General features: G+C 65.8%; 1 protein-coding gene across 5 annotated transcripts in view; it reads left to right on the top strand.

Annotated features, from left to right (window-relative positions):
- Positions 1-20,632, top strand: part of TNS2 (tensin 2) — a 50,249-nt gene extending 29,617 nt beyond the window's left edge. For all 5 annotated transcript variants that reach the window (XM_044994601.1, XM_044994602.1, XM_044994600.1 and 2 more), the window contains 24 exons: positions 1,492-1,541; positions 1,773-1,944; positions 2,922-2,972; positions 3,133-3,255; positions 3,449-3,513; positions 4,037-4,120; positions 4,263-4,375; positions 5,034-5,094; positions 5,186-5,261; positions 5,865-5,994; positions 7,658-7,723; positions 8,062-8,178; positions 9,760-11,190; positions 11,469-11,625; positions 12,039-12,883; positions 13,528-13,614; positions 14,409-14,540; positions 15,207-15,299; positions 15,713-15,790; positions 16,364-16,441; positions 16,838-17,006; positions 17,357-17,425; positions 17,859-17,888; positions 19,440-20,632. In XM_044994601.1, the coding sequence (XP_044850536.1) occupies positions 1,492-1,541; positions 1,773-1,944; positions 2,922-2,972; positions 3,133-3,255; positions 3,449-3,513; positions 4,037-4,120; positions 4,263-4,375; positions 5,034-5,094; positions 5,186-5,261; positions 5,865-5,994; positions 7,658-7,723; positions 8,062-8,178; positions 9,760-11,190; positions 11,469-11,625; positions 12,039-12,883; positions 13,528-13,614; positions 14,409-14,540; positions 15,207-15,299; positions 15,713-15,790; positions 16,364-16,441; positions 16,838-17,006; positions 17,357-17,425; positions 17,859-17,888; positions 19,440-19,581 (4,419 nt within the window). In that variant the 3' untranslated portion in view covers positions 19,582-20,632. The remainder of the gene's footprint in view (positions 1-1,491; positions 1,542-1,772; positions 1,945-2,921; positions 2,973-3,132; positions 3,256-3,448; positions 3,514-4,036; positions 4,121-4,262; positions 4,376-5,033; positions 5,095-5,185; positions 5,262-5,864; positions 5,995-7,657; positions 7,724-8,061; positions 8,179-9,759; positions 11,191-11,468; positions 11,626-12,038; positions 12,884-13,527; positions 13,615-14,408; positions 14,541-15,206; positions 15,300-15,712; positions 15,791-16,363; positions 16,442-16,837; positions 17,007-17,356; positions 17,426-17,858; positions 17,889-19,439) is intronic.
- Positions 20,633-23,724: the final 3,092 nt, after the last annotated feature.

A 23,724-nucleotide genomic window follows, 5' to 3' on the forward strand; every position in this document is an offset into this window, starting at 1 on the left:
AGTGGAAGTGGGGAGAGATCCCATCCCTCTCCCCGCAAAGCTCGGGGGGTGGCTGGATGCTGGGATTTTTTATAGGGAGGGGTGCTTCAATGGGGGTGGTGCCGAGTGGGATCTGAGTCTAAACAGCTGAGGCAGGGCCCCCTCCCGTGCTGACCTGCTCCCCCAGCCCTGTCCCAGAGTAAATAGAAGAGAAGTGGCTCTCAGACTGAATAAACAAGCCACCAACAGAACTGATCTTCCACCCCCCTGCCTGCTCCCACCACACGGGGGACAGGATGAATGAGCTTCCCCACCCTCACCTCAGACCCCGCCCTCGCCAGTCCCAGGCGTAACCCCCCAGTGTCGTTACTCTGTGCCGGCTCGCCTCAGCTCAGTCCCCCAGGGGTGCACCCCTCCGTGGCTGGCTGCCGGCAGCACGGCCAACCCTCCTTGGCGGAGAGGCCAGCAGCCCACTAGGGCCAAGGGGACTGTGCTCATCCCAAAGGGGAGTGCAGGGGCGGGGATGCTTGCCCCAGTCCTGTGCTGTCCCCGCTCATCCTTTGGTCCCCAGGACTGTCCGCCCAGGCCCTTTCCTCGGGGAGAAGGCGGATCTGGGAAGCAGCCATGGGGGTTGCTGACCCCTAGCGCTGGGGGAATTCAGCCGTCTTCCTGCAGGGGTGCATTGCCCCGTGGACTCTGCCCTGTCCATTTCAGTGCAGGGCCGGGGGCAGGCTGGCCTGCGATGGCAGAGGAGTGGCACTGCATGGGGCATTCTGTGTGAATGGGGCGGGGGCCAGCCTCCGAAACGGTTCCCTCGAGACATCCCCAGCGCCTGACGGGGGGAGCTGGATTTCCCTGCCAGGACCCTGCATGGTTATTCCCACACCGGCCAGGCGTGGAAGGGAACTGGGCCGTGGGATACGGGGAGGGGGGTGAATGGGGTGACGGCGGGGAGGGGGTTGGTTGCCCATCCCCGGCCCTGCCCATTCATTAGGCCCAGTGGGGCATTGCCGTACCGTTGTGCCGGCTGGCAGGAGCCCAGTGTGCTCACCTGTCCTACCCACGCCCTCTGACGGGGCCCAATGCCCCCACCCGACCCTGGCTGCCCCCAGCAGGTGTCGCCGTGCAGCCTGGGGCAGCAGAGGTGCAGCCAGGGGGCGAGGGGTTAGCCTGCCGGTGCAGATCTCACGGGGTGGGGGAAGCGAGTGGAGAACTCCGCCCGTCCTCTGGGCTGGGAGCCGGGGCCCCCGCCCACAGCCAATTCCATTAGGTCAGCGGGACTCTGGGAACAGAGCGAGGGCAGCTTGGATCCTGGCCTCTGACATCCCCCCGGGGGATCGCGAGTTGCAGGCTGGGCGCGGGCGGGACCCGTCCCTTGCTGTCCCAGGCCGTTCCCACCCTGCTGCCCGTCCCCACCCCCCAGCAGCCTGGGCCCGGGGCTGTGGTTTGGTGCCAAGGGGCCACGTGGGCCCCCGATTTCCCCACGCTGACCCCTCCCCTCTCGTCCCCCAGGGCTCCACCAAGTCCCTCCACACCTCGAAGCAACGGAGCACGCTGCCCAGGTGAGTGGGTGGGGCCGGCAGGGCGGGGGAGGGTACGGGGGGGTTGGCTCAGACACCGAGTGGGGGGATCCACTGCTGGTCTGGGGGTCCATCAATGGGGTGCACGAGGTGGGGTAAAGCCAGGCACCCGGCTAGTTGGGGGCGATACCCCAGGGAGCTGCCGGCCCTGCAGGGGTGGGGTACCCCCAGAGCTGGCACACCCCGACACTCACCCCCCCCACACCTCTCCAGGAGCTTCAGCCTGGACCACGTGATGGAGCGCAAGTACGACTTCGACCTGACCTACATCACCGAGCGCATCATCTCCGTCTTCTTCCCCCCCGCCCTGGAGGAGCAGCGTTACCGCGGCAACCTGCGGGAGGTGGCGCAGATGCTCAAGTCCAAGCACGAGGATAAGTACACGGTAGGGGCTGGGGCAAGGCAGCTGGGGCTAGTGGTTAGAGCGAGGGGGCTGGGAGCCAGGAGTCCTGAGTTCTATCCCAGCTCTGGGTGGGGAGTGGGGTCCAGTGGTTAGAGCAGGGGAGGGTGGGAGCCAGGACTCCTGGGTTCTATCCCAGCTCTGGGTGGGGAGTGGGGTCCAGTGGTTAGAGCAGGGGAGGGTGGGAGCCAGGACTCCTGGGTTCTATCCCCAGCTCTGGGTGGGGAGTGGGCTCTAGTGGTTAGAGCAGGGGAGGGTGGGAGCCAGGACTCCTGGGTTCTATCCCAGCTCTGGGTGGGGAGTGGGCTCTAGTGGTTAGAGCAGGGGAGGGTGGGAGCCAGGACTCCTGGGTTCTATCCCCAGCTCTGGGTGGGGAGTGGGGTGTAGTGGTTAGAGCAGGGGAGGGTGGGAGCCAGGACTCCTGGGTTCTATCCCCAGCTCTGGGTGGGGAGTGGGGTCTAGTGGTTAGAGCAAGGGGGCTGGGAGCTAGGACTCCTGGGTTCTATCCCCAGCTCTGGGGACAGAGGGGGAGGGGAGTCTAGTGGTTAGAGCTTGAGGGACTGGGAGTCAGGTTTCTGCCACTGCTTGTCCTGTGACCTTGGATGAGTCTCAAGTGCCTATCTGTGCCTCAGTTTCCCCCCCGTGTGGCTGCATAGGGATAACAATGTCAATCGCCCTGCCCCGGCGAGGCTGCGAGGTTTCCTCAGTGTTCACATGGGGTTTGTGCTCCGGCCAGCCGCCGGGGGCCCTCCCAGCCGGGCAGCAGGGTGGGGGGTGCTGCAGCCAGGGGGGGATTTGGGCATTTGTGTCGGAGGGGCTGCGGGTTGGAGGCTCAGCCCTGGGCGTGGGTCTCACACCAGGGGCTGGAGGGTTTGGGGGTCGCGGGATGGGGCAGGGCCGGCCGGGGCCCCTTGGCTACAGTCGCCGTCCCGCAGCCAATGAGCTCGCTCTCTGCCTTGCAGCTTTTCAACCTGTCCGAGAAGCGGCATGACGTCAGCAGGCTGAACCCCAAGGTGAGAGGGGAGGGGCACCCCACGTCCTCCGGGGGATCCCTGGCTTCTCCCAGGGCGGGAGCCGCGGGACCCCACTCTCCAGCTCTGAGCTGGCCCTTCCCAGCTGGCTGTGTTGGGGGGGGGGGGGAAATCTAACCGCTTGCACCCCGATGTGCCGCAGGTTCAGGATTTCGGCTGGCCGGACTTGCACGCGCCCCCCCTGGACAAGATCTGCTCCATCTGCAAAGCCATGGAGACCTGGCTGAACTCGGACCCCCAGCACGTCGTGGTGCTGCATTGCAAGGTGAGGGGGCAGGGTGGAGCTGGGGGTGGGACACAACGAGGAATGGGGGGGGGCAGAGCCCCTGCCCCGCGGCGGGGGTCATGCTGGGTCAGGGGTTGGGCTGCAGCAGGGACACCCCCCCCCCCGCCCAGGGGCCCTGACGGTGCTGGAGGGTTCGGGGGGCGCCGGCCCTGACGCTCTCACTCCGCTGCAGGGCAACAAGGGCAAGACGGGCGTCATCGTGGCCGCCTATATGCACTACAGCAAGATCTCTGCCAGGTATGGGGGGGGGGGGAGCTCCCCTCCCGGCTGACCCCCCTCCCTCGGTGTGTGCTCGGCCCGTTCCCCTATTTCCACCCCCCACCCCCGGCTGCTTCCCTTCAGCCCCAGGGCAGTTCCCTCCCTCCCCCGGCTGTTCCCCCCCTCCTCCCACCCCCACCCCCTCCACCCAGCCTCTCCCCCCGCCCTCGCTGTTCCCCCCACCCCCCAGGGCTCTTCCCCTCACCCCAGCCTACCCCCTGCCATGGTTGTTCCCCCCAACCCCCAGGGCTGTCCCCCCTCCACCCCCACCCCCTCCCCCTGCCCTCGCTGTTCCCCCCACCCCCCAGGGCTATTCCCCTCCCCACCCCACCCCTCACCCCAGCCTACCCCCCCACCCTGGCTGTTCCCCCCACACCCCAAGGCTGTTCTCCCCCACTCCCTCACTCCAGCCTCCCCCCCTCGAGCAGAGTCAGGCCCCGAGCCCCGGGGTTGCTCTGGTGGCCGGAAGCTCCGGCACTGACCCCCGTCCTCTCCCCCGCAGCGCGGACCAGGCGCTCGGCACCCTGACCATGCGGAAGTTCTGCGAGGACAAAGTGGCCGCGTCCCTGCAGCCATCCCAGAAAAGGTGAGGGGGGAGGTGAGGGGCGGAGGAGGGGGATGTGATGACCATGAAGGGACAGGGGAGGGTCCTCACTGGCTGGCCCCTCCCCCCAGCTCCACTGGGGGGGCAGGACCCTGGGGCTGAGCTGTGCCCTCTGAACCCCCAGGTACATCAGTTACTTCAGCGGGCTGCTGTCGGGCACCATCAAGATGAACAGCAACACCCTGTTCCTGCACCACGTCCTCATTCCCGCCATCCCCAACTTCGAGGCCAGCGGAGGTGAGTGCCACGGGGCACACACAGACTCCGGCCCCGGGTGCCTGCCGACGATCACACGTGCAAAATGTGCCGCCCACGCAGGTGGACCAGCCCTAGTGTGCAAAACAAGGGCACACCCATGGATGAGCCTGCCATCGTGTGCAGAATGGGCACACTCACACAGGCGTGAACCTGCCAGCGTCTGCAAAATGTGCCCACTCACACATGCACAAATGAGCACGCATGTGTGAACTGGCAGACCTGTGCAAAGTGTGTATGTTTGCATGCACGCCAACCCAACGGTGCGTGCAAGCGAGCACTCGTGAACTTGCTGATGTGTGCAAACTGGGCACATGTGCACACACACTAGCCCATCGGCATGTGCAAAATGGGCACGCTCACGCATGCAAATTTGCCGGGGAGTGCAAAATGGGCACGCTCCCAGACACAAACCCCCAGGAGTCCCGGGATGCACACACGTGTGAACCGGCAGTGCTCTCCTGGGTGTGCAGGCACAAACCCGAACAGGCCTGCATGCATGGGTGTGGCATTGCACCCTCACGCCCATGTGTCCTGAGCCAATCACGAGGGCTCCCTGCCAGACTGGCTCAGCCCTTGGCTGGAGCAGGCTGCCCCCTTCCCCTCTGCCCCCTCTCTTAACCCGTCCCTCCCGCCCTAGGCTACCAGCCCTTCCTGAAGATCTACCAGTCCATGCAGCTCGTCTACACCTCGGGGATCTAGTGAGTATGAGGCGCCTGCTGCCTGGGAGCTGCTGGGCCCGGCCCCCATCGCTCTGATCCCAGCCCCGTGTTTCTATGCCCTCCCTTACAGCAGTGTCCCGGGCCCCGGCCCCCAGAAGCTTTGTGTCACCCTGGAGCCAGCCCTGCTGCTGAAAGGGGACGTGATGGTGAGTACGGCCAGCTCCAGGGAGGGGCTTCCCGGTGGGGGCGGCTCTGCTGGGTAAGGAGTGGGCACAAAGTCCAGAGCCCCCCACTCCCGGCTCTGAGCCTGGCAGGGAAGGGGGCAGGAGGAACGGGAGAGCGGAGGCTCTGTTGCCTGCCAGGCAGCTCTGCGAGGCAGGCAGTGGGTGTGAGCATGGGCTTGTGCACACCCGGGCGGGGGGGGTGCAAATGGGTGTACACGTGGGGGGTGCCCGTGTGCACAAATGGCAGGTGAGTGTGCCCACGTGTGTGTGCATGGGGGTGCCAGTGTGCACAAATGGCAGGTGAGTGTGCCCACGTGTGTGTGCATGGAGGTATCAGTGTGCACAATGGGTGTGTATGAGCACGTGTGCACAGGGGCCTGAGGGGGTGTGTGCAAGAGGGGGTGTCACTGTGCACAATGGGTGTGTACAAGCGTGCCTCTGTGTGCACAAGGGGCGAGCCACGTGTGGGGGTGTGCACAGACGTGGGCATGCATGGGGGCCCGTGGACGTCTCCATGGGTTTGCATGTCCCTGGGGGGACTGGGGGCCCCCATGTCAGTGCTGACCCTACCTCCCCCGCCCCCAGGTGAAGTGCTACCACAAGCAGACCTGCAGCTCTGACCGGGACGTGGTTTTCCGCGTCCAGTTCCACACGTGCACCATCCACGGTGCCCAGCTCTGGTTCGGGAAGGACGAGCTGGACGAGGCCTGGCAAGGTGAGCAGGGCAGGGGGCGGTGCCACGGGCAGCCTCCAAACGGGGCAGCCACCTCCCTGGGGGCCGACCACTCCCGGCCCTGGGCTGCTCCCAGGGCACCTGCATGCAGCTCAGCACCCCTGTATGCACCCTGTGGTGGTGACCCGTCCTGCCCCAGTGCCTGGGACCCCTCTGCTCCCCCTGCCCCCCCATGTACCTGGGATCCCTCTGCACCCCTGCCCCCCAGTGCCTGGGACCCCTCTGCTCCCCCTGCCCCCCCCAGTGCCTGGGACCCCTCTGCTCCCCCTGCCCCAGTGCCTGGGACCCCTCTGCTCCCCCTGCCCCCCATGTACCTGGGATCCCTCTGCACCCCTGCCCCCCAGTGCCTGGGACCCCTCTGCTCCCCCTGCCCCCCCAGTGCCTGGGACCCCTCTGCTCCCCCTGCCCCATTGCCTGGGACCCCTCTGCTCCCCCTGCCCCCCATGTACCTGGAATCCCTCTGCACCCCCTGTCCCCAGTGCCTGGGACCCCTCTGCTCCCCCTGCCCCCCCCATGTACCTGGGACCCCTCTGCTCCCCCTGTCCCCCAGTGCCTGGGACCCCTCTGCTCCCCCTGCCCCAGTGCCTGGGACCCCTCTGCTCCCCCTGCCCCCCCATGTACCTGGGATCCCTCTGCTCCCCCTGTCCCCCAGTGCCTGGGACCCCTCTGCTCCCCCTGCCCCAGTGCCTGGGATCCCTCTGCACCCCTGTCCCCCCATGTACCTGGGATCCCTCTGCACCCCTGCCCCCCAGTGCCTGGGACCCCTCTGCTCCCCCTGCCCCAGTGCCTGGGACCCCTCTGCTCCCCCTGCCCCCCATGTACCTGGGATCCCTCTGCACCCCCTGTCCCCAGTGCCTGGGACCCCTCTGCTCCCCCTGTCCCCCCATGTACCTGGGATCCCTCTGCACCCCCTGTCCCCAGTGCCTGGGACCCCTCTGCTCCCCCTGCCCCCCCATGTACCTGGGATCCCTCTGCACCCCTGCCCCCCAGTGCCTGGGACCCCTCTGCTCCCCCTGTCCCCCCATGTACCTGGGATCCCTCTGCACCCCTGCCCCCCAGTGCCTGGGACCCCTCTGCTCCCCCTGTCCCCCCATGTACCTGGGATCCCTCTGCACCCCCTGTCCCCAGTGCCTGGGACCCCTCTGCTCCCCCTGCCCCAGTGCCTGGGATCCCTCTGCACCCCTGCCCCCCAGTGCCTGGGATCCCTCTGCATCCCTGCCCCAGTGCCTGGGACCCCTCTGCTCCCCCTGTTCCCCCATGTACCTGGGATCCCTCTGAACCCTGCCCCCCAGTGCCTGGGACCCCTCTTTTCTCCCTGGCCCTCTCATACCCAGGACCCCTCTGCGCCCCCTGCCCCCGAGTGCCTGGGACCCCTCTGCTCCCCCTGCCCCCTGGTGCCTGGGACCCCTCTGTTCCCCCTGGTCCTCTGGTACCCAGGACCCCTCTTCTCCCCCTACCACCTCATACATGGGTCTCCCCTGCCCCCACATATTCAGGAACTCTGGGCTCCCCCTGCCCCCTCGTATCTGGGACCCCTCTGCTCCCCCTTGCCCCCTTGTGCTGGACCCGCCACCCGCTCTTGCTGCACCCTCAGCCAGTAGCTCCTCTGGTCGCGGCGCACTACCCTCTCCTCTCCTCTCCCCAGACGAGCGCTTCCCCTTCGAAGCCAGCGTGGAGTTCATCTTCTCTTCCGGACCCGAGAAGATGAAAGGTGAGGGGCTGGCAGGCGGGGAGCGGGGAGAGTCCCCCCCACAGTGGTAGCAACCCCTAAGCCTCCCCCACCCTGCTGCGCTGAGCCAAGTTCGCCCCCTGGGCCAAGGCGGTAGGACCTCCCCTTTCCCCCACCAAGCCAGGATCGACACCTCCAAGCCAGAAGTCCCATTGCCCTGAGCCAGGAGACCTCCCCCAGCTGGTGGGAGCCCCCCCAATAGCCAGGTGTCTCCCCCCAGGCTAGGCTGCTGTCAACCCAGTCCCTGGCTGAGGGAGCCGCCCACACAGGGTCCATCTCCCAGCTGGAGCCCGTGGCCCTCACCGGTTCTCTCCCCTCAGGCCTGGAGACCTTACGGAACAGCCCAGCCATCACAGTGGATTATAACATCTCCGATCCCATGGTGCGCTGGGACTCCTACGAGAACTTCAACCTCCATCACGAGGACAGCCTGGAAGGTACGTCTGGGCACCCCAACCACCGGAGCTACCGGCCAGGGCTGTGAGGCCGCTCATACAGAACAATGTGACTACGGGGTTGGACACCTGGCTTCTCTTCTCAGCTCAGCCGCTGCCCTGGGGCCTTGGCCAAGCTGCTGCCCCTCGCTCTGCCTCAGTTTCCCCTCCCACCCTTTGTCTGTTCAGACTGTGAGGCGGGAAATGGTTTTCCTGCCCCATGAATATTTTCCAGTTTAAAAAATGTTCCTCTCCCAAATCAGGACGAAACGTCAAAACTTCCAAAAAATTTGTGAACCGAAAAACTGGGGGGAAAATGTCGGTTTGGGCCAATGGACCCAATGGGTCAATGTTTTGTTTTGATCACTCTGAACCCTTTTGGTTCAATTTTGCCCTTTCTCCCCCCCTCCCCCCATGGAACGTTTTCTTTCAAAATTGTCAAAACTTTTTTCCAAACATGGCTCGAGCCAGGAGATTTGCCGCCCCCACCCCAGCTTCACAAACCGTTTCCGCTAAATCAGCATTTGTCTATCGAATTTCCCCCACACGCCATTTTGTCAGTAAATCCCCGACTGGCTCTAACGGTGATTGCTTTGGGGCCAGCTGCTTGTGGCATATGTACAGCACCTAGCGCGGGGAGAGAAGGGGCGGCAGCAAAACCCACCCCTGAAGCAAGAGCCAGTGTTTGTCAATTCACTCCCCTTGGTTTGGAATCTCTCTCTACAAAACTGTAGGTCCTACACAAAGGGATTGACATGAGGGTCTGTGATGGCTCCTCTGATTTGGGGGAGGATTTGGGGGGCTGGGTTTGGGGGGCAGGACATGAATGTCTTAAGCAACCAGGAGATTTGTGGGAACGTAATCGTTCCGGGATATTTGGTCATTGGCAGGAAGGGTTTTTCCTGGGGTCTAGCACCCCCTGGTGGAACGAGTCTAAGTGAATTGCTGAAGTCGTGCGTGTGTGTCCGTGAGTACATGTGTGTGTGTGTTCATGTCTGTATGTCCCTTTTTGGGTTGTGTCTCTGTATGTGTGTGTGTGTGTAACTTTACGTGTGTGGGGGGGGAGGGTCTCTGTGTTCATGAGGTTGTGGGTTTCGGTTTGTGGCTGTCGGGGAGATTTTCAAAAGTATGAATGGGAGTTAGGATATGTGTGTGTGTGTGTGTGTGTGTGTGTGTGTGTGTGTGTGTGTGTGTGCGTGTGCCCCTGCTGCCCCCTGCTGGAGGGGATGAATCCTGCAGAGTGCGTGAGTGTGTGTATGTGTGTTTGTATCCCCTGCTGGAGAGGATGGGACCTGGGACCCCTGGGACACACCTGCTCTGTGTGTGTGTGTGTGTGTGTGTGTATCTCCGCTGCCCCCTGCTGCCCCCTCCTGGAGGGGATGGGGCCTGCTGTGTGTGTGTGTGTCTGCTGCCCCGTACTGCCGTGTGTATGTGTGTGTGTGTATCTCTCTCTCTGCTGCCCCCTGCTGGCAGGGACGAATCCCACTCTGCGAGCATGTGCAGGTGCCTGTGGGTGTTGGCATCCCTGTGCGCTCGGTGCCCGAGTTGAGCCCTGACTGGGCCCTGCCGTCTGCTCCCCCGCAGACATGGCCCACACCCGCGGCCCCGTCGACGGCAGCCTCTACGCCAAGATCAAGAAGAAGCGGAACCTGAGCGGCTTCTCCGGCGGCGGCGGGAGCCCCGCCAGCGCGGACTCCACCCAGCAGGGCAGCCGCTTCCTCTCCGTCAGCAGCGACTCGGGCCACTCCTCCATGCTGGCCGAACCCTCCCCTCCCGCCAAGCTGCTGCCCACGCCGGCCGAGCGGGAGGAGCTGGACAGGCTGCTCGGGGGCTTCGGGGTCAAGGCCAGGCCGGAGACCCCCAAGCAGCAGAGGGGGGCATCCCCGCCCCAGGAGCTGGGGAGCTGCCCGCCCAGCAACGGGGCCAGGGACAGGGAGACGGCCATCCTGGAAGACGACCTGGTGGAGATGAGCCCCTTTGGGCCCCTGGCGTACCCCAGCCGGCGCCCCGGCCTAGCCCGCCACTGCTCCTGCCGCCTGGGCTACCGCTCGCAGAGCTGCCCGGGCACCCACAGCCCCGAGAGGCTGCCCAGCGGCGCCTACTACAGGCCAGAGGGCACCTTGGAGCGCCGGCGGCTGGTCTACAGTACCAACGGGGTCCACCTGCACCCCGCCGAGGGCTACCCCTGCCTGCCGCAGGAGGCCGGGCCGGGGGAGAAGCGGCGGGCATATCGCTCCCTCTCCGAGGGCCTGCAGCCCCTCGCCCACCCCTACGCCTACGAGCTGCCCCACAGCCCCAGCAAGCGAGAGGACCTGGCCTACAAGCCACCCAGCTACCGGGAGGTGCTGATCCTGGAGGAGGAGCCCGGGTGCGGCTTGGAGCTGTGCCCGTGCCAGGACTGCCAGGAGAAGGCTCACAAGGAAGCCGGCCTGCCCCCCACCGCCGCCTTCTACAGCCTGCGCCTGGGCAGCCGCGAGCCTGAGGAGTGGGCCCACGAGAGTGCCAAGTCCCCCCTGTCCCGGGCAGGGCACCCCGGCCAGCCCGTGCCGTTGCTGATGCCGGCCGCCTACAGCCAGCGCAGCCGGGGGCATCACGAGGTGTTCGACTTCGAGCCCGCCCACGCCAAGATGCCGGCGCACTTCGGCCACGGCTACCCGGCCCAGCCCATGCCCGGCGCCCATCAGAAGGGCCACCAGGGCATGGAGCAGAGCCTGGAGCCCTTCCACTACCGCTACGGCCCCCCCTACCCCGCCCTGCTGCCCCACGGCGCCTACGCCTGCGGCCCCCCCGCCCAGTGCCCCCAGCCGCCCTTCTACGGCCGGTCCCCGGCCAGGCCCTGCGCCTCCCCGCCGGACATGCGGCCGTACACGCCAGGCTACTACTCGCCCCCGTCCGGCTCGGCGTCCCCCGTCAGCTCGGCCTACCCGGCCTCCAGGAACCAAAGCTACGAGCCCCAGTCCCCGGAGACAGGCCAGGGCTACCCACACCCGGGGCACCAGGACCGGACACCCGCTGGTGAGTGCCTAACATGGCCCCGGCTAGCGGGCTAATGGTGGGGACTGGCTAATGGCCCAGGGGGGAAGGCTAATGGGGGGAGGGGTAATCTCGACAACAGCCAGGCAGGGGAGAGGGTTGGTGGTGGCTAAAAGAGGATGGTGGGTGGCTAATAGCTATGGGGGGAGGGGGCTGGTATGTGGCCGATGGGGAGGGGGGGAAATCTGGCTGACAGCCAGGAGGGTGGGGGGCATGGCCTGCGTTTCACTCCAGCTGCTCTCCTCCCCCACCCTCCCCAGGGATGCAGGGCCGTGGGGAGGAGGCGCCCTGGCGAGACGTCCCTGGCTCCCCGCGCCAGCCCCACCGGGAGGCTCATGCCGCCTGCCCCGCGCCCCCCGAGCTGTCGGGCCCGCCGACTCCTCTGCACACCAGCAGCCCGGTGCAGAGCCAAGACAGGTGCGTGCCGCCCCATGTGCAGGGCGGGGGGCGCTGATGGAGTCACCCATGGGACAGAGCTGGGCCCAGGGATCCCAGGGTGGGCCCAGCGAGGCCCAGCGGCAGAGGGGTCCGAGGGCCAGAAACAGTCTCCCCCCCACACACACACACACACTCAAAGGAGACCAGCCCCCCCCCCACCCCTTGATGATGCCCAGGGCACTGCTCCCCCTGCAGCAGGTGTCTTGGGGTCGAAGCTCCCAGCCCCTGGCCAGGGGACAGTCGTCCCCACTAGAAACAGCCTCCTGGGGTCCCCCAGGGAGCCACCAGCCTGTGCCCTGGCGCAAGCTTCTATCTGCCCCCTGTGGGCTGCCCCCCATGTGCTGGCTGGTGCCTAGGGTGATACTGAGTGTGCCCCCTCTGTGATTCCACAGCCCCGCGATGCCCAAAGGCGGCACCCCGGCTGCCAGCCTGCAGGAGAGCTCGGCGTGCTCCAGCCCCGAGGACACGGCCCACCCCAGCGCCAAGAGGACCCCAGAGATGAGCTCAGCCCTGCCAGGGGCCGCGCCCAGCCCCACGCAGCCCCCTTCTCCGACACAGGCCTGTGCCCACGGAACCACCTCCAGGGCCCAGGCCAATGGGCTGGCCCCGAGGCAGCCCTGTCCCCGAGCCCACAGCCCCGCCAGCCTGCCCCAGGGCACCGGCCTATCCAGGGTGAACCCGGGAGAAGCCCCGAATCACCTGAATGGCCCCAGCTGCCCAGCTGTCTCCCCTGATTCACCCCCCAGCAATGGGACCCCAGCGCACCTGCTGCCCCCTGGCATGGACAGGCTGGCCCAGCGCAGCCCCCCGGGCGCACCTGCCCACAGCCCGGCCTGCGCCAGCTGCAGAGCGACAGCTACGCTCAGGAACCCAGCCCCTTACAACGGGCACCTGCCCAGTGACAGAGCCGAGCTGGCCCCGGGCACCCTGGCCCGCTGCCCCAATGGCAGCCCCCTCCCGAGCCCCATCGCCTCCTACGGCCCCTCCGACCTGCAGTGCTCCCCGACCCCTGCCTTCCCCATCGCTACAGCCTACTACCCGGGCGGGGAGAGGAGCCCGCCACCCCTGGGCTCCCCCAGCCAGGGCCACGCCCGCGATTCGCCGCAGCAGCCGCCCTTGCCCGAGAAGCGCCACACGCCAGTGGCTGGCAACTGGGAGAGGAGCTCGCCCCCAGGACGGGGCACCGGGACGGGCCACCACGTCACCTTCGCGCCCGACACCGCCAGGCCGGACCCAGGTAGGAGATCGGCTCCGCTGCGGGGACGGGAGGATGGCGCCAGGGTCCTTTCATAATCTGCCAGCCCAGGGAGTGAGGGTCTGAGCTGCCCCACAGCCAGCGCTCCTGCCCCGCTCCCTACAGCGCCACCTACTGGGAGAGGCCGGGCAGACTAGCTGGGAACTCCCCCTATGGCCAGTGCTCCTGCCCGCTCCCTACAGCGCCCCCTGCTGGAAGAGGCTGGGTTGTAAGCCAGGAGCTCCCCCTATGTCCAGCGCTCCTGCCCCACTCCCTACAGCGCCCCCTGCTGGAAGAGGCTGGGCTGGAAGCCCGGAGCTCCCCCTATGTCCAGCGCTCCTGACCCGCTCCCTACAGCGCCCCCTGCTGGAAGAGGCTGGGCTGAAAGCCAGGAGCCATTGTGGCGAATGTCACGTCCCGCCCCGTCCCATAGCACATGAAGGAAACTAGCTACGCCAGCGGCTAGGGATGTGGCATTTGCTTTCATCCTGTTTTCCCCGGTCCCATGCAAAGCAGCCAGGGAAGAAAATACAAAGCAATGACGGAAGGCGAGAGACCCCCAGTAAGTTCCCACTTGAGACATGAGCACGGTTTTCTTTCACCAGCATCCCCGTCCAGCTCACCGGGGGCCCGTTCTTCCCTTTCAGACATGCAGCCGGAGAGCCACAGCAACGTCAAATTTGTCCAGGATACGTCCAAGTTTTGGTATAAACCCAACCTGTCTCGGGACCAAGGTACAGTGCGCTGGAGGGCGGGGCTTACCTTGATTCAGTTCACGCACGGATCGGTTAGAATTTAGCAGCAGCCATTTCATATATTTTTAAATAGGAAAAATCTTTCCCTGGCCCTCCACTCCTGCTCCAGGCCGCGCTCAGCTTCCAGAGGTGGGACTAGAACACAGAGGGCCAAAACCCACCTGCTCTAACCACCAGACATCACGTCCATCAGAACCCAGGAGTCCTGATAGCTGCCACCCCTGCTCCAGCCGCTAGATACCAGTACCTCCCAGAGCTGGGGATAGAACCCAGGAGTCCTGACAGCTGTCACTCCCCCCCCACCCGCTCTAACCACTAGACCCCACTCCCATCCTACAGTTGGGGATAGAACCCAGGAGTCCTGGCTCTCAGCCCCTCCCCCACCTAACTAGCAGGCTGCACACCCCTCCCATGGGGCTAGAGACCCCGACATACAGAACCATCCAGGACCCCAGGAGCATCCTCAGAGCTCAGCTGTCCGGTCACCCCAGTCAGTCTGTGTGGAGGGGCAGCCTGGGACGTGGAGCCTGAATTCCATCCCAGCCAGGGCCAGGCAGCTGGCACCGTCTGGGCATGAGCTGAAACCCTGTGGGGGGCAAGAGTCAGCGTGCGCCCCCCCAGAATGGCACCGCACCTGCCGCACTGGGCTTGGCTGCTACAGGGCATGGGGAGCCGCGGTTCTCTGCACACATCCGCACTCAGGAGGGGCGTAGGCAGGGGGTGACGGCTGGCACGGGAGGCTCAAACAGGCTCTTCCCCTCCCCCCCGAGCAGCCATCGCCCTGCTGAAGGACAAGGAGCCCGGCTGCTTCCTCATCCGCGACAGCAACTCCTTCCAAGGTGCCTACGGGCTGGCTCTCAAAGTGGCGACGCCGCCGGCCAACTGCCTCACCCTCCCGTCGAAAGGTAAGACCATGCCCAGGCAGCCACCGTCCGGGGCACTCAGTCAGCCCCGGCTGCGCCCCGCAGCAGGAACCGATCACCATTACCCCCAGGTTGTAGGTGGGGAAACTGAGGCACGGAGCGGGGCAGGAATCTGCTCAATGAGCCTGTGCCAGAACTGGGAAGAGAACCCAGGAGTCCTGGCTCCCAGTTCCCCCGCCCCAGCTCTAGCCACTAGACCCTGTTCCCACCCCAGAGCCAGGAACAGAACCCAGGAGTCCTGGCTCCCAGTTCCCCCGCCCCAGCTCTAGCCACTAGACCCTGTTCCCACCCCAGAGCCAGGAACAGAACCCAGGAGTCCTGGCTCCCAGTTCCCCCGCCCCAGCTCTAGCCACTAGACCCTGTTCCCATCCCAGAGCCAGGAACAGAACCCAGGAGTCCTGGCTCCCAGTTCCCCCGCCCCAGCTCTAGCCACTAGACCCTGTTCCCACCCCAGAGCCAGGAACAGAACCCAGGAGTCCTGGCTGCCAGCCCCCTCCCCTGCTCTACTAGCCCTTCCATTGCCCTTTGGGAGCTGGTGCCCATCCCATTGCCAGGGTGCTCCCAGCCCCACCGGCACCAAGGAGGAGGCAGGGCCTGGGGCTCGGGGCGGCAGCGAGGGTCTCTCACCTGCCTGAGTCCCTGCCCCAGGTGACCCCATGGAGCAGCTGGTGCGTCACTTCCTGATCGAGACGGGCCCCAAGGGGGTGAAGATCAAGGGCTGCCAGAACGAACCCTATTTCGGTGAGTGATGGGGGGGGGGTGGGGGACCCCCGCTCCTGTCCATCAACTCCCTAGCCCTTGGCTACCTGCCCTTGGCATGTCGCCCACAGAGCGATGGGCACCCACAGCCGGGGGCATCTCGCCACCCCAGCCTGTCCCAGGCGTGGAGCTTTGCCTTGGGTCTCCTGCGAAGACGCCAGCTCACCCTGCAGGGGGGAGCCTGGGGTGCACTGGCCGGGGGGGGAGGGGCCGCAGGCTGGACCTGCTTCGGGGGCTCGGAGGGGGTGCAAGCAGAAGGATGCCAGAGCTGGGGCGTTGGGGAGCAAAGGGCATCGAGGAAGGGGGCCAGGGCGGGGGCACGGGGAAGAGGGTTGTGTGGGGGCAGCTGGCTGGGGGCTGGCGCAGGGGAAGCTGACGGTGCGTGTGCCCTGCAGGAAGCCTGCCCGCCCTGGTCTCGCAGCACTCCATCACCCCCATCTCCCTGCCCTGCAAGCTCCGGATCCCCAGCAGAGGTACGTACCCGGGGGAGGGGGCACCCCCAGGCCAGGCTCCCGGGACCTCTCAGCCGCAGGGGCCACTGCTGCAGAACATGGGCTGCACACAGCCGCGCTGGCACCCAGGGAGGGGGCCGCACCCCTCTGCCAGAATAGAGGGAGGCCCTGCCCTGACTGCGCTCTCCCACAAGAGGGCGCTACCCGCAGGTTTGAATCCCACCTGCATCCCTCTGCCCGGGCCCTGCTGTGGGGTGGGGGGGATGCACTGGGGCCCCCGGCGGTTCCCGGCTGCTTGGACAAGGCCCCAGGCTCCCTCTGCTCCGGGAAGGCGGCACACACATCCCCCACCCCCACCCCGACACGAACTCAGGCCGCACAGCCATGTGAACCCAGGAGTCCTGGGCCCCAGGGCGTGCCCCTGGCCGAGCTGGGAATGGAACCCAGGAGTCCTGACTCCCAGCACTCGCCCCTCCCCCTGCTCTAACCACTAGCCCCCCACACCCCTCCCAGTGCTGGGAATGGAACCCAGGAGTCCTGGTTGCTTGCTGCAGCCACTAGCCCATGCAGCCTCAGCATCCCTCTCTCGCTCAGATCCCGTGGAGGAGACCCCGGACGTGGCCATCCCCACCAACGTGAGCACGGCGGCTGATCTGCTGAAGCAGGGAGCGGGTAGGTCGGGCGGTCCCAGCACCCCCTTGGGGCCGGGAGCCGGCTGCGGTGGCACGGGGGCGGTAGGGATCCCATGGGTAGTTGGGGGAGTCCTGGGAGACGCCCACCCACGAGCCACTGAGCACAGAGCCAGCCCAGGCGGGGACGGGGGCACCGTACAGCGGGCCAGGCCCAGCCTCGTGCCCACCCACCCTGGAAGCACAGGGCGGCCTGGCTGGGAGATCCGGACTGAGCTGGGAGAGCGTCTCCCTTGGGGTCCGCAGAGGGGGACCTGGGGGGGGTGTCACAGAGAGGTGGGGGTGGGGGTTGGCCTGTGGGGGGCGGAGGAGGTTGGGGGCGGGGGAGAACGAGGCCCCCGGGGCTGCCCCCGCCGCTGACGGCCCGTCCCCCCCGCAGCCTGCAGCGTGCTCTACCTCAGCTCGGTGGAGACGGAGTCGCTGACAGGCCCCCAGGCCGTGGCCAAGGCGGCCGCCAGCACCCTGAGCTGCAGCCCCCGCCCGCTCGCCTGCCTCGTGCACTTCAAGGTCTCGGCCCAGGGCATCACCCTGACGGACAATCAGCGGAAGTAAGTGACACCCCTGCCGCGTGGGCACACGCCGGGCCCCCCTCCTGGGGGGGGCAGCCTCATTGGGCCCCCCTCCTGCCCTGATCTAACAGGGGAGACCCCAGGCCCCAACCCTGCCCTCTCTGGGGCATCCCTTCCACTCTCTGCCTACCCCGGGGCATCCCAGACCCTGCCCCCTACCCACCATGGGCATCCCCTGTCCAGGCACCACCCCCTGCTGCAGCACAACTATCCCTCCCCCATCCCCTCGCTGCCCCTGCTCCCGTCCTCGCGCTGGGGGGCTGGCCCTGCCCCAGGCCGCCTGCCCCGGTGCCCTGCACTGACCCCCAGCCATTGGCTTGATCCAACAGGCTGTTCTTCCGGCGCCATTACCCCGTGAACAGCATCACCTTCTGCAGCACGGACCCGCAGGACAGGAGGTAACGGACAGTGCCACACCCCAACAGTGGGGGCTGGGAGCTCCCCCCCCACCCTGCGCTCCTGCCCCGCTGCCGCCCGCTGGGAGGGGCTGGGACTGGAGTAGCCAGGAGCTCCCCCCCCAGCCAGTGCTCCTGCCCTGCTCCCTACAGCGTCCCCTGCTGGGAGGGGCTGGGACTGGAGTAGCCGGGAGCTCCCCCCCAGCCTGCGCTCCTGCCCCACTGCCCACAGCGCCCCCCGCTGGGAGGGGCTGGGACTGGAGTAGCCGGGAGCTCCCCCCCAAGCCTGCGCTCCTGCCCCGCTCCTCACAGCGCCCCCTGCTGGGAGAGGCTGGATCCAGCGTAGATGGGAGCTCCCCCCCCAGAATCGCCGTCACTTAGAGCAAATATAATTTTACCTACGAGAGACAAAGGCCGTTTGTTTGTTTAACTGCAGGTGGACGAATCCGGACGGCACCACCTCCAAGTGAGTGCGGGGAGGGGCCGGGCCAGCGCCGCAGCCACAGCCCACTGGGGGCTGGGGGCCGGGGGCCAGCACCAGAGAGCTGCTCTCTCACGTGCCCTGGTGTAGAGTCAGAAACCCTGTGACCTGCACAGCCCTCCCCCGGGGACCCCTGCACGGCCGGGACAGAGCCCCTCCCCCGGGGACCCCTGCACCGCCGGGACAGAGACCCTCCCCCAGGGACCCTGCACAGCTGGGACAGACAGACCCTCCCCCGGGGACCCTGCACGGCCGGGACAGAGCCCCTCCCCCAGGGACCCCTGCACGGCCGGGACAGAGACCCTCCCCCAGGGACCTCTGCACGGCCGGGACAGAGACCCTCCCCCGGGGACCCCCTGCACGGCCGGGACAGACAGACCCTCCCCCAGGGACCCTGCACGGCCAGGACAGACAGACCCTCCCCCAGGGACCCCTGCACGGCTGGGACAGAGACCCTCCCCCGGGGACCCCTGCACGGCCGGGACAGACAGACCCTCCCCTGGGGACCCCTGCACGGCCGGGACAGAGACCCTCCCCCGGGGACCCCTGCACAGCCGGGACAGACAGACCCTCCCCCGGGGACCCCTGCACGGCCGGGACAGACAGACCCTCCCCCGGGGACCCTGCACAGCCGGGACAGACATACCCTCCCCCGGGGACCCTGCACAGCCGGGACAGACAGACCCTCCCCTGGGGACCCCTGCACGGCCGGGACAGAGACCCTCCCCCGGGGACCCCTGCACGGCCGGGACAGAGACCCTCCCCCGGGGACCCTGCACAGCCGGGACAGACAGACCCTCCCCCGGGGACCCCTGCACGGCCGGGACAGTGACCCTCCCCCGGGGACCCTGCACGGCCGGAACAGACAGACCCTCCCTCGGGGACCCTGCACGGCCGGGACAGACAGACCCTCCCCCGGGGACCCCTGCACGGCCGGGACAGAGACCCTCCCCCGGGGACCCCCTGCACGGCCGGGACAGACAGACCCTCCCCCGGGGACCCTGCACGGCCAGGACAGACAGACCCTCCCCCGGGGACCCCTGCACGGCCGGGACAGTGACCCTCCCCCGGGGACCCCTGCACGGCCGGGACAGACAGACCCTTCCCCGGGGACCCCTGCACGGCCGGGACAGACAGACCCTCCCCCAGGGACCCCTGCACGGCCGGGACAGTGACCCTCCCCCGGGGACCCCTGCACGGCCGGGACAGACAGACCCTCTGTCTGCTCTGGGGCTGGCCCTTCTGTTTGTCCCATGGATACTCTTGCTTGGAGCATCCTTATGATTTCACCCTGTTTCACCCGCAGGTGGACATGGCAGGCCTGGGGTGGGTGCAGCAGGGCTGGGGTGGGTGCAGCGGGGTTGGGGGGGCAGCAGGGCTGGGGTGGGCGCAGTGGGGCTGGAGTGGCACCATGTGGTGAAGTTTGACTCAGTGGGGCCAGGTCGGGGTGGGGGGACCAGGTCAGCGCCGGGGGCGGTGGGCGGGGGGTGGCGTCTCGCCGGCCGTCTGGCTCCAGTCTCATCTCCTCTCTCGCAGGCTCTTCGGCTTTGTGGCTAAGAAGCAGGGCAGCCCCTGCGAGAACGTCTGCCACCTCTTCGCCGAGCTCGACCCCGAGCAGCCGGCCTTGGCCATCGTCAACTTCATCACCAAGGTCATGCTGGGGACGCACAGGAAATGAGCGAGGCCGGGAGAGACGCCAGCCCTGCCCCTTTCCCCCGGCCAGCGCCCAGCCACGCAACGGGCAGCGGCTCCCGGCAGGGGCAGGGGCTGGGCTGGGCTGTGGGTGCAGCCCACCCATCTCGCTGACCCTCACGCAGGCCTGATCCCGCTCGCCTTCAGTCAGGATGGGGAGGGGGGGTTCTCATCTGGCCCTTTCCCCCCCCCCCCAGCTCAAAGCTTTAACCCTGTCAGAGACACCAGAACCCAAAGGCACCTGCCTAACAGGGGGCCCTGTGGTGGCACAGGAGGGGTTAATGCTCAGGGCTCTGGAAGAGGGCAGCCTTGGGGCTGGTGATCTCGGCGGTGCGGGGTCACTGGAGACAGCGGGGGGCATGGAAGAGGGGGGCCGCCAGGGGCTGGGCCGTTGCCGAGGGGATGAAGGCTCCTAGAGGGGGAAGCGTCGGAGAAGCTGTATGGGCCGAAGGAGCAGGGGGCAGGAGCGCGCGGCCTTGAGCAAGGCCAGGGCCCACCCTAGGGTGCCCGGCCCTGCATGGGGTTGCCAGGAGCCGAGGGAGTGAGCGGGACAAGTTCACGCTCCCGGCATGATCAGTGCAGGCACTTGGCTCTCAGCACGCCAAGGCCTGGTCACGGGATTCAAGAGCAGAGCCAGGGTGGTCTAGGGGTTACAGCAGCGGTGGGGCTGGTGATCGGGACTCCTGGGTTCTTTCCCCCTGCTGGGCTGTGTCGTAGCAAGTGCACTGTCAGTACTCATGCGAGGGGCCGGTTGTGTCTCGGCGGGCCAGCTGCCTACGGAGGCGGGCTGCTCCCACAGCCGAGATCCTGCCAGCGCAGGCAGGGGCCGACTCAGGTCCTGCTGCCCCAGAGCGACAGCGCCTTGTGGGGAGAGGGAGCCGGGGCCCAGCCCACGCCCCACAGCTTCTCCGCCAGCCGCCTGCAGTGCAGAGGAAGGGCTGCAGCCGGCCGCTGCCGAAGGCCGCGCCGTGGGGGTGGGATTTAATAAAGAGAAGAGATCTATTTTTGTCTAATAAAGAATTTATATGAGCTCCAGGCAGAGGCGTCTCTCTAATGTCTATGGGGGGAGTGGAGCAGGGGGCTTTAGCCAGCTGCATATTAACAACCTGCCGAGAAAAATACCCTCCCAGCCGGTGCCAGGCATCTGCCCCGCTGCATAGCCCGGCTCACTGCTCTGGGCACGCTGCCTCCAGGCCCGTCTTTGCGCCGACCGGGCTGAGCCGAGCCTGGGATTTGGGAAGGGGCCGAGGGGCCCAGCCCCCTGTCGGCTTGGAGCAGCAAGGGAGAACTCAGCCAGCAAGCGGGGAGGGAGGGGGAGAGGAGCTCCCGGGGGGGCTGGGTCCAGATGGTGCAACGAACTGCCGGGATCAAAGGACCAGCCCCCTCCCAGGGCCAGGTTTGCTGCTCTGACCAGACGCTTAAAAAACAAACCAAACGGCTCCCCGGCTCCACCCCAGGGGAGGGCGAACGAGCCCCCCGTGACAGATGTTAGCCACGCCGCGTGATGCACGCCTGGAAGATACTAGCCTGATGAGCCGTGATGGAGAAGATAGTTGAGGAGACTAGAATAAGCCCCTTCCTCCTTGCCCCCGGCCATCAGAGCTGCCGGACGGCTTTGCTACAAGTTAACTGTGAGGAAACCAGCAGCATGGATAGAAGAGAGAGCAGCCGCACTGGCCCGCCAACCCCGGGGGAATGCACAGACCAGGCAGTCAGCGAGGGGGCCACCCCCTGTCATCCCCTCCCAGCTTCTGACAGCGAGAGGTTCAGGGCCACCCAGAACACGGGGCCGTGGTCCTCATAGCCACGGACGGACCGATCCGCCATCAGCTTCTCTCACTCGGTTTTGGCCTTCACGCCGTCCCCTGGCAGTGAGTTCCACAGGTTGACGCTGTGTGGCGCAAGGACGTATTTCCTTATGTTTGTGTGAAACCTGCTGCCTGTTCAAGCTCCTGGAGCGACCCCTAGTTCTTGTGTTATGGGGAGGGGTAAATAACACTTCCTTAGACACGGTCTCCTCGCCAGGCCTGAGTTTCCAGCTTTCTAGCATCGCAGCCCCTGCCCCCACTCAGCTCTTTTCTCAACCGGCCCAGCCTGTTGAACCTCTTTGCCTGCGGAAGCTGTTCCAGCCCCGTAGCCATTTTTGTTGCCCTTCTCTGCACCTTTTCCAATTCTAAAAGCTCTTCTCTGAGCCCAGGCAAGCAGAGCTGCACGCCGCATTCACGGGGTGGCTGAACCACGGATTTGTATAGTGGCATTAGGAGATTTCCTCTCTTAGGCTTGATTATTTCCATGTAACTAGCCTCTTGGCTTTGGGGTAGTTCCCTCGTTGGAAGGGAAATGCTACCATGGGGGGCGTCTTTGCCATTTCCCCCTCCACAAGGACGTTGAATTGAATTATTGTCGCTATTACCAAGCGGTTCAGCTACGCGCGCCGAGGACAAAATCAAGAAGTGCCTCTTCCCGTGCGGGTTGCAGAACTAGCCGCTCCAAGAAGCGGCCATTAGCCCTGCCTAGAAATTTTAACACAGCCATAGGCACTGACTTCTGCTGGTGCCGGTGGGGGCTCATCCCCTGCCCCCACTCCACCCCTGCCCCCATTCCAACCCCTTCCCCAAATCCCCGCCCTGGTCCCGCCTCCTCCCCCGAGCGCGCCGCGTTCCAGCGCCTCCCCCCTCCCTCCCAGAGCTTGTTACACCACGAAACAGCTGTTTTGCGGGGGCAAGCGCTAGGAGGTAGGCGGAGGAGTGGGGATGCGGCACGCTCAGGGGAGGTGAGGTGGGACGGGGGATGAGGGGAGTTTGGCTGCCAGTGGGTGCAGAGCACCCACTAATTTTTCTCCATGGGTGCTCCGGGGCTGGAGCACCCACAGAGTCGGCGCCTATGATCCCCGCCTCCCATCCGGAGGTGAGGTTCCCAGTCCGTATGAGTTGAAATCCCCCGTTATTACTGGGCTTTCGAATCTCTCTGAGCATTTCAGACTCACCCTCCTGGGCTGGTGGTCAGGAGGATGTTCCTCCTCCTCTACTCTTATTATTCAAGCCGGGAATGTCTAGCCGGAGATGTTCTATGGTACCGGTTGCTTCAGTCAACATTTCCCCTATATTTCACTCTGCTTTTCCCACATACTGCCGCCCCCGCACGCCCCACTCCGTCATTCCTATATATTCCAAACCCGGGTATTAACATGGCCCATTTCTTCGCATTGTTCCAGCTGGTTTTCCCAGTGCCGGTTAAAGCAATACCCCGGCTGCAGCCAGGCCTTGCGGTTCCCCCACCCGCAGTTGTAGATAAGCACTGGCCTGTTTTATCCACAGTCAGTCGCTTGCCTTCGTGGGTCAGATTTCAATGGGAGTCTTGTTTTTGACTGTCCGACCTGCACTTTACTAACTTCTTCCCTAGCCTCTGTATAGACTCTGCAGCGGTTCTCAACCTTCCCTGGATCGCGACCCCCCCACCCCTTTCTGACAACAGAAACTCCTACACACGCCCAGGAGGGGAGCCCGAAGCCTGAGCCCCGCCACCCTGGGGCTTCTGCGCTGGTTGGGGGTATGTAACCTTAGCCCTGGCCAGTGGGACTTGGGTTTGAGCCTTGCTGATCCCATTAAAACGGGGTCACAACCCACGTGGGGGTCTGGACCACAGTTTGAGAACCCCTGGATTATTGCATTTCCTCTTTAATAAATCCATCCCTCAGGGCTCTTTCTGCTCAAACCCCGTGCTCCTCTGTTCCTGGCTTTCCCCCAGCCCTTAGTTTAAAAAAAAATCCTCTACAACCTTTTTGATTGTCCATGCCAGCAGTCCGGTTCCGTACTGGTTTGGGGGGAGCCCATCCGTCTTGCATGGGGTCTTCCTTTCCCAAAAGGTTCCCCAGTGCCTAATAAATCTGATCTCTCCTGCCTACACCATCCACGCATTAAGACTTACCGTTGTGCCGGTCTTCCTCGGCCTGCCCGTGGAACTGGAAGCATGACAGAGGAATGGTCATCAGTAAGGTTCAGCGTTAACGTGGTGAGCAGACAGATGAGGGCCCGAGACTGGAGGAAGTCCAGACATCCTCAGCCCACCCCCCTCCACTGCATTAAAAACACCAGCGCAAGCCGCCGGTATGGGCCGTGTCCCGCTCAGC

Source organism: Mauremys mutica, chromosome 20, assembly GCF_020497125.1.
Source record: "Mauremys mutica isolate MM-2020 ecotype Southern chromosome 20, ASM2049712v1, whole genome shotgun sequence".
Classification (NCBI taxonomy): domain Eukaryota; kingdom Metazoa; phylum Chordata; order Testudines; family Geoemydidae; genus Mauremys; species Mauremys mutica.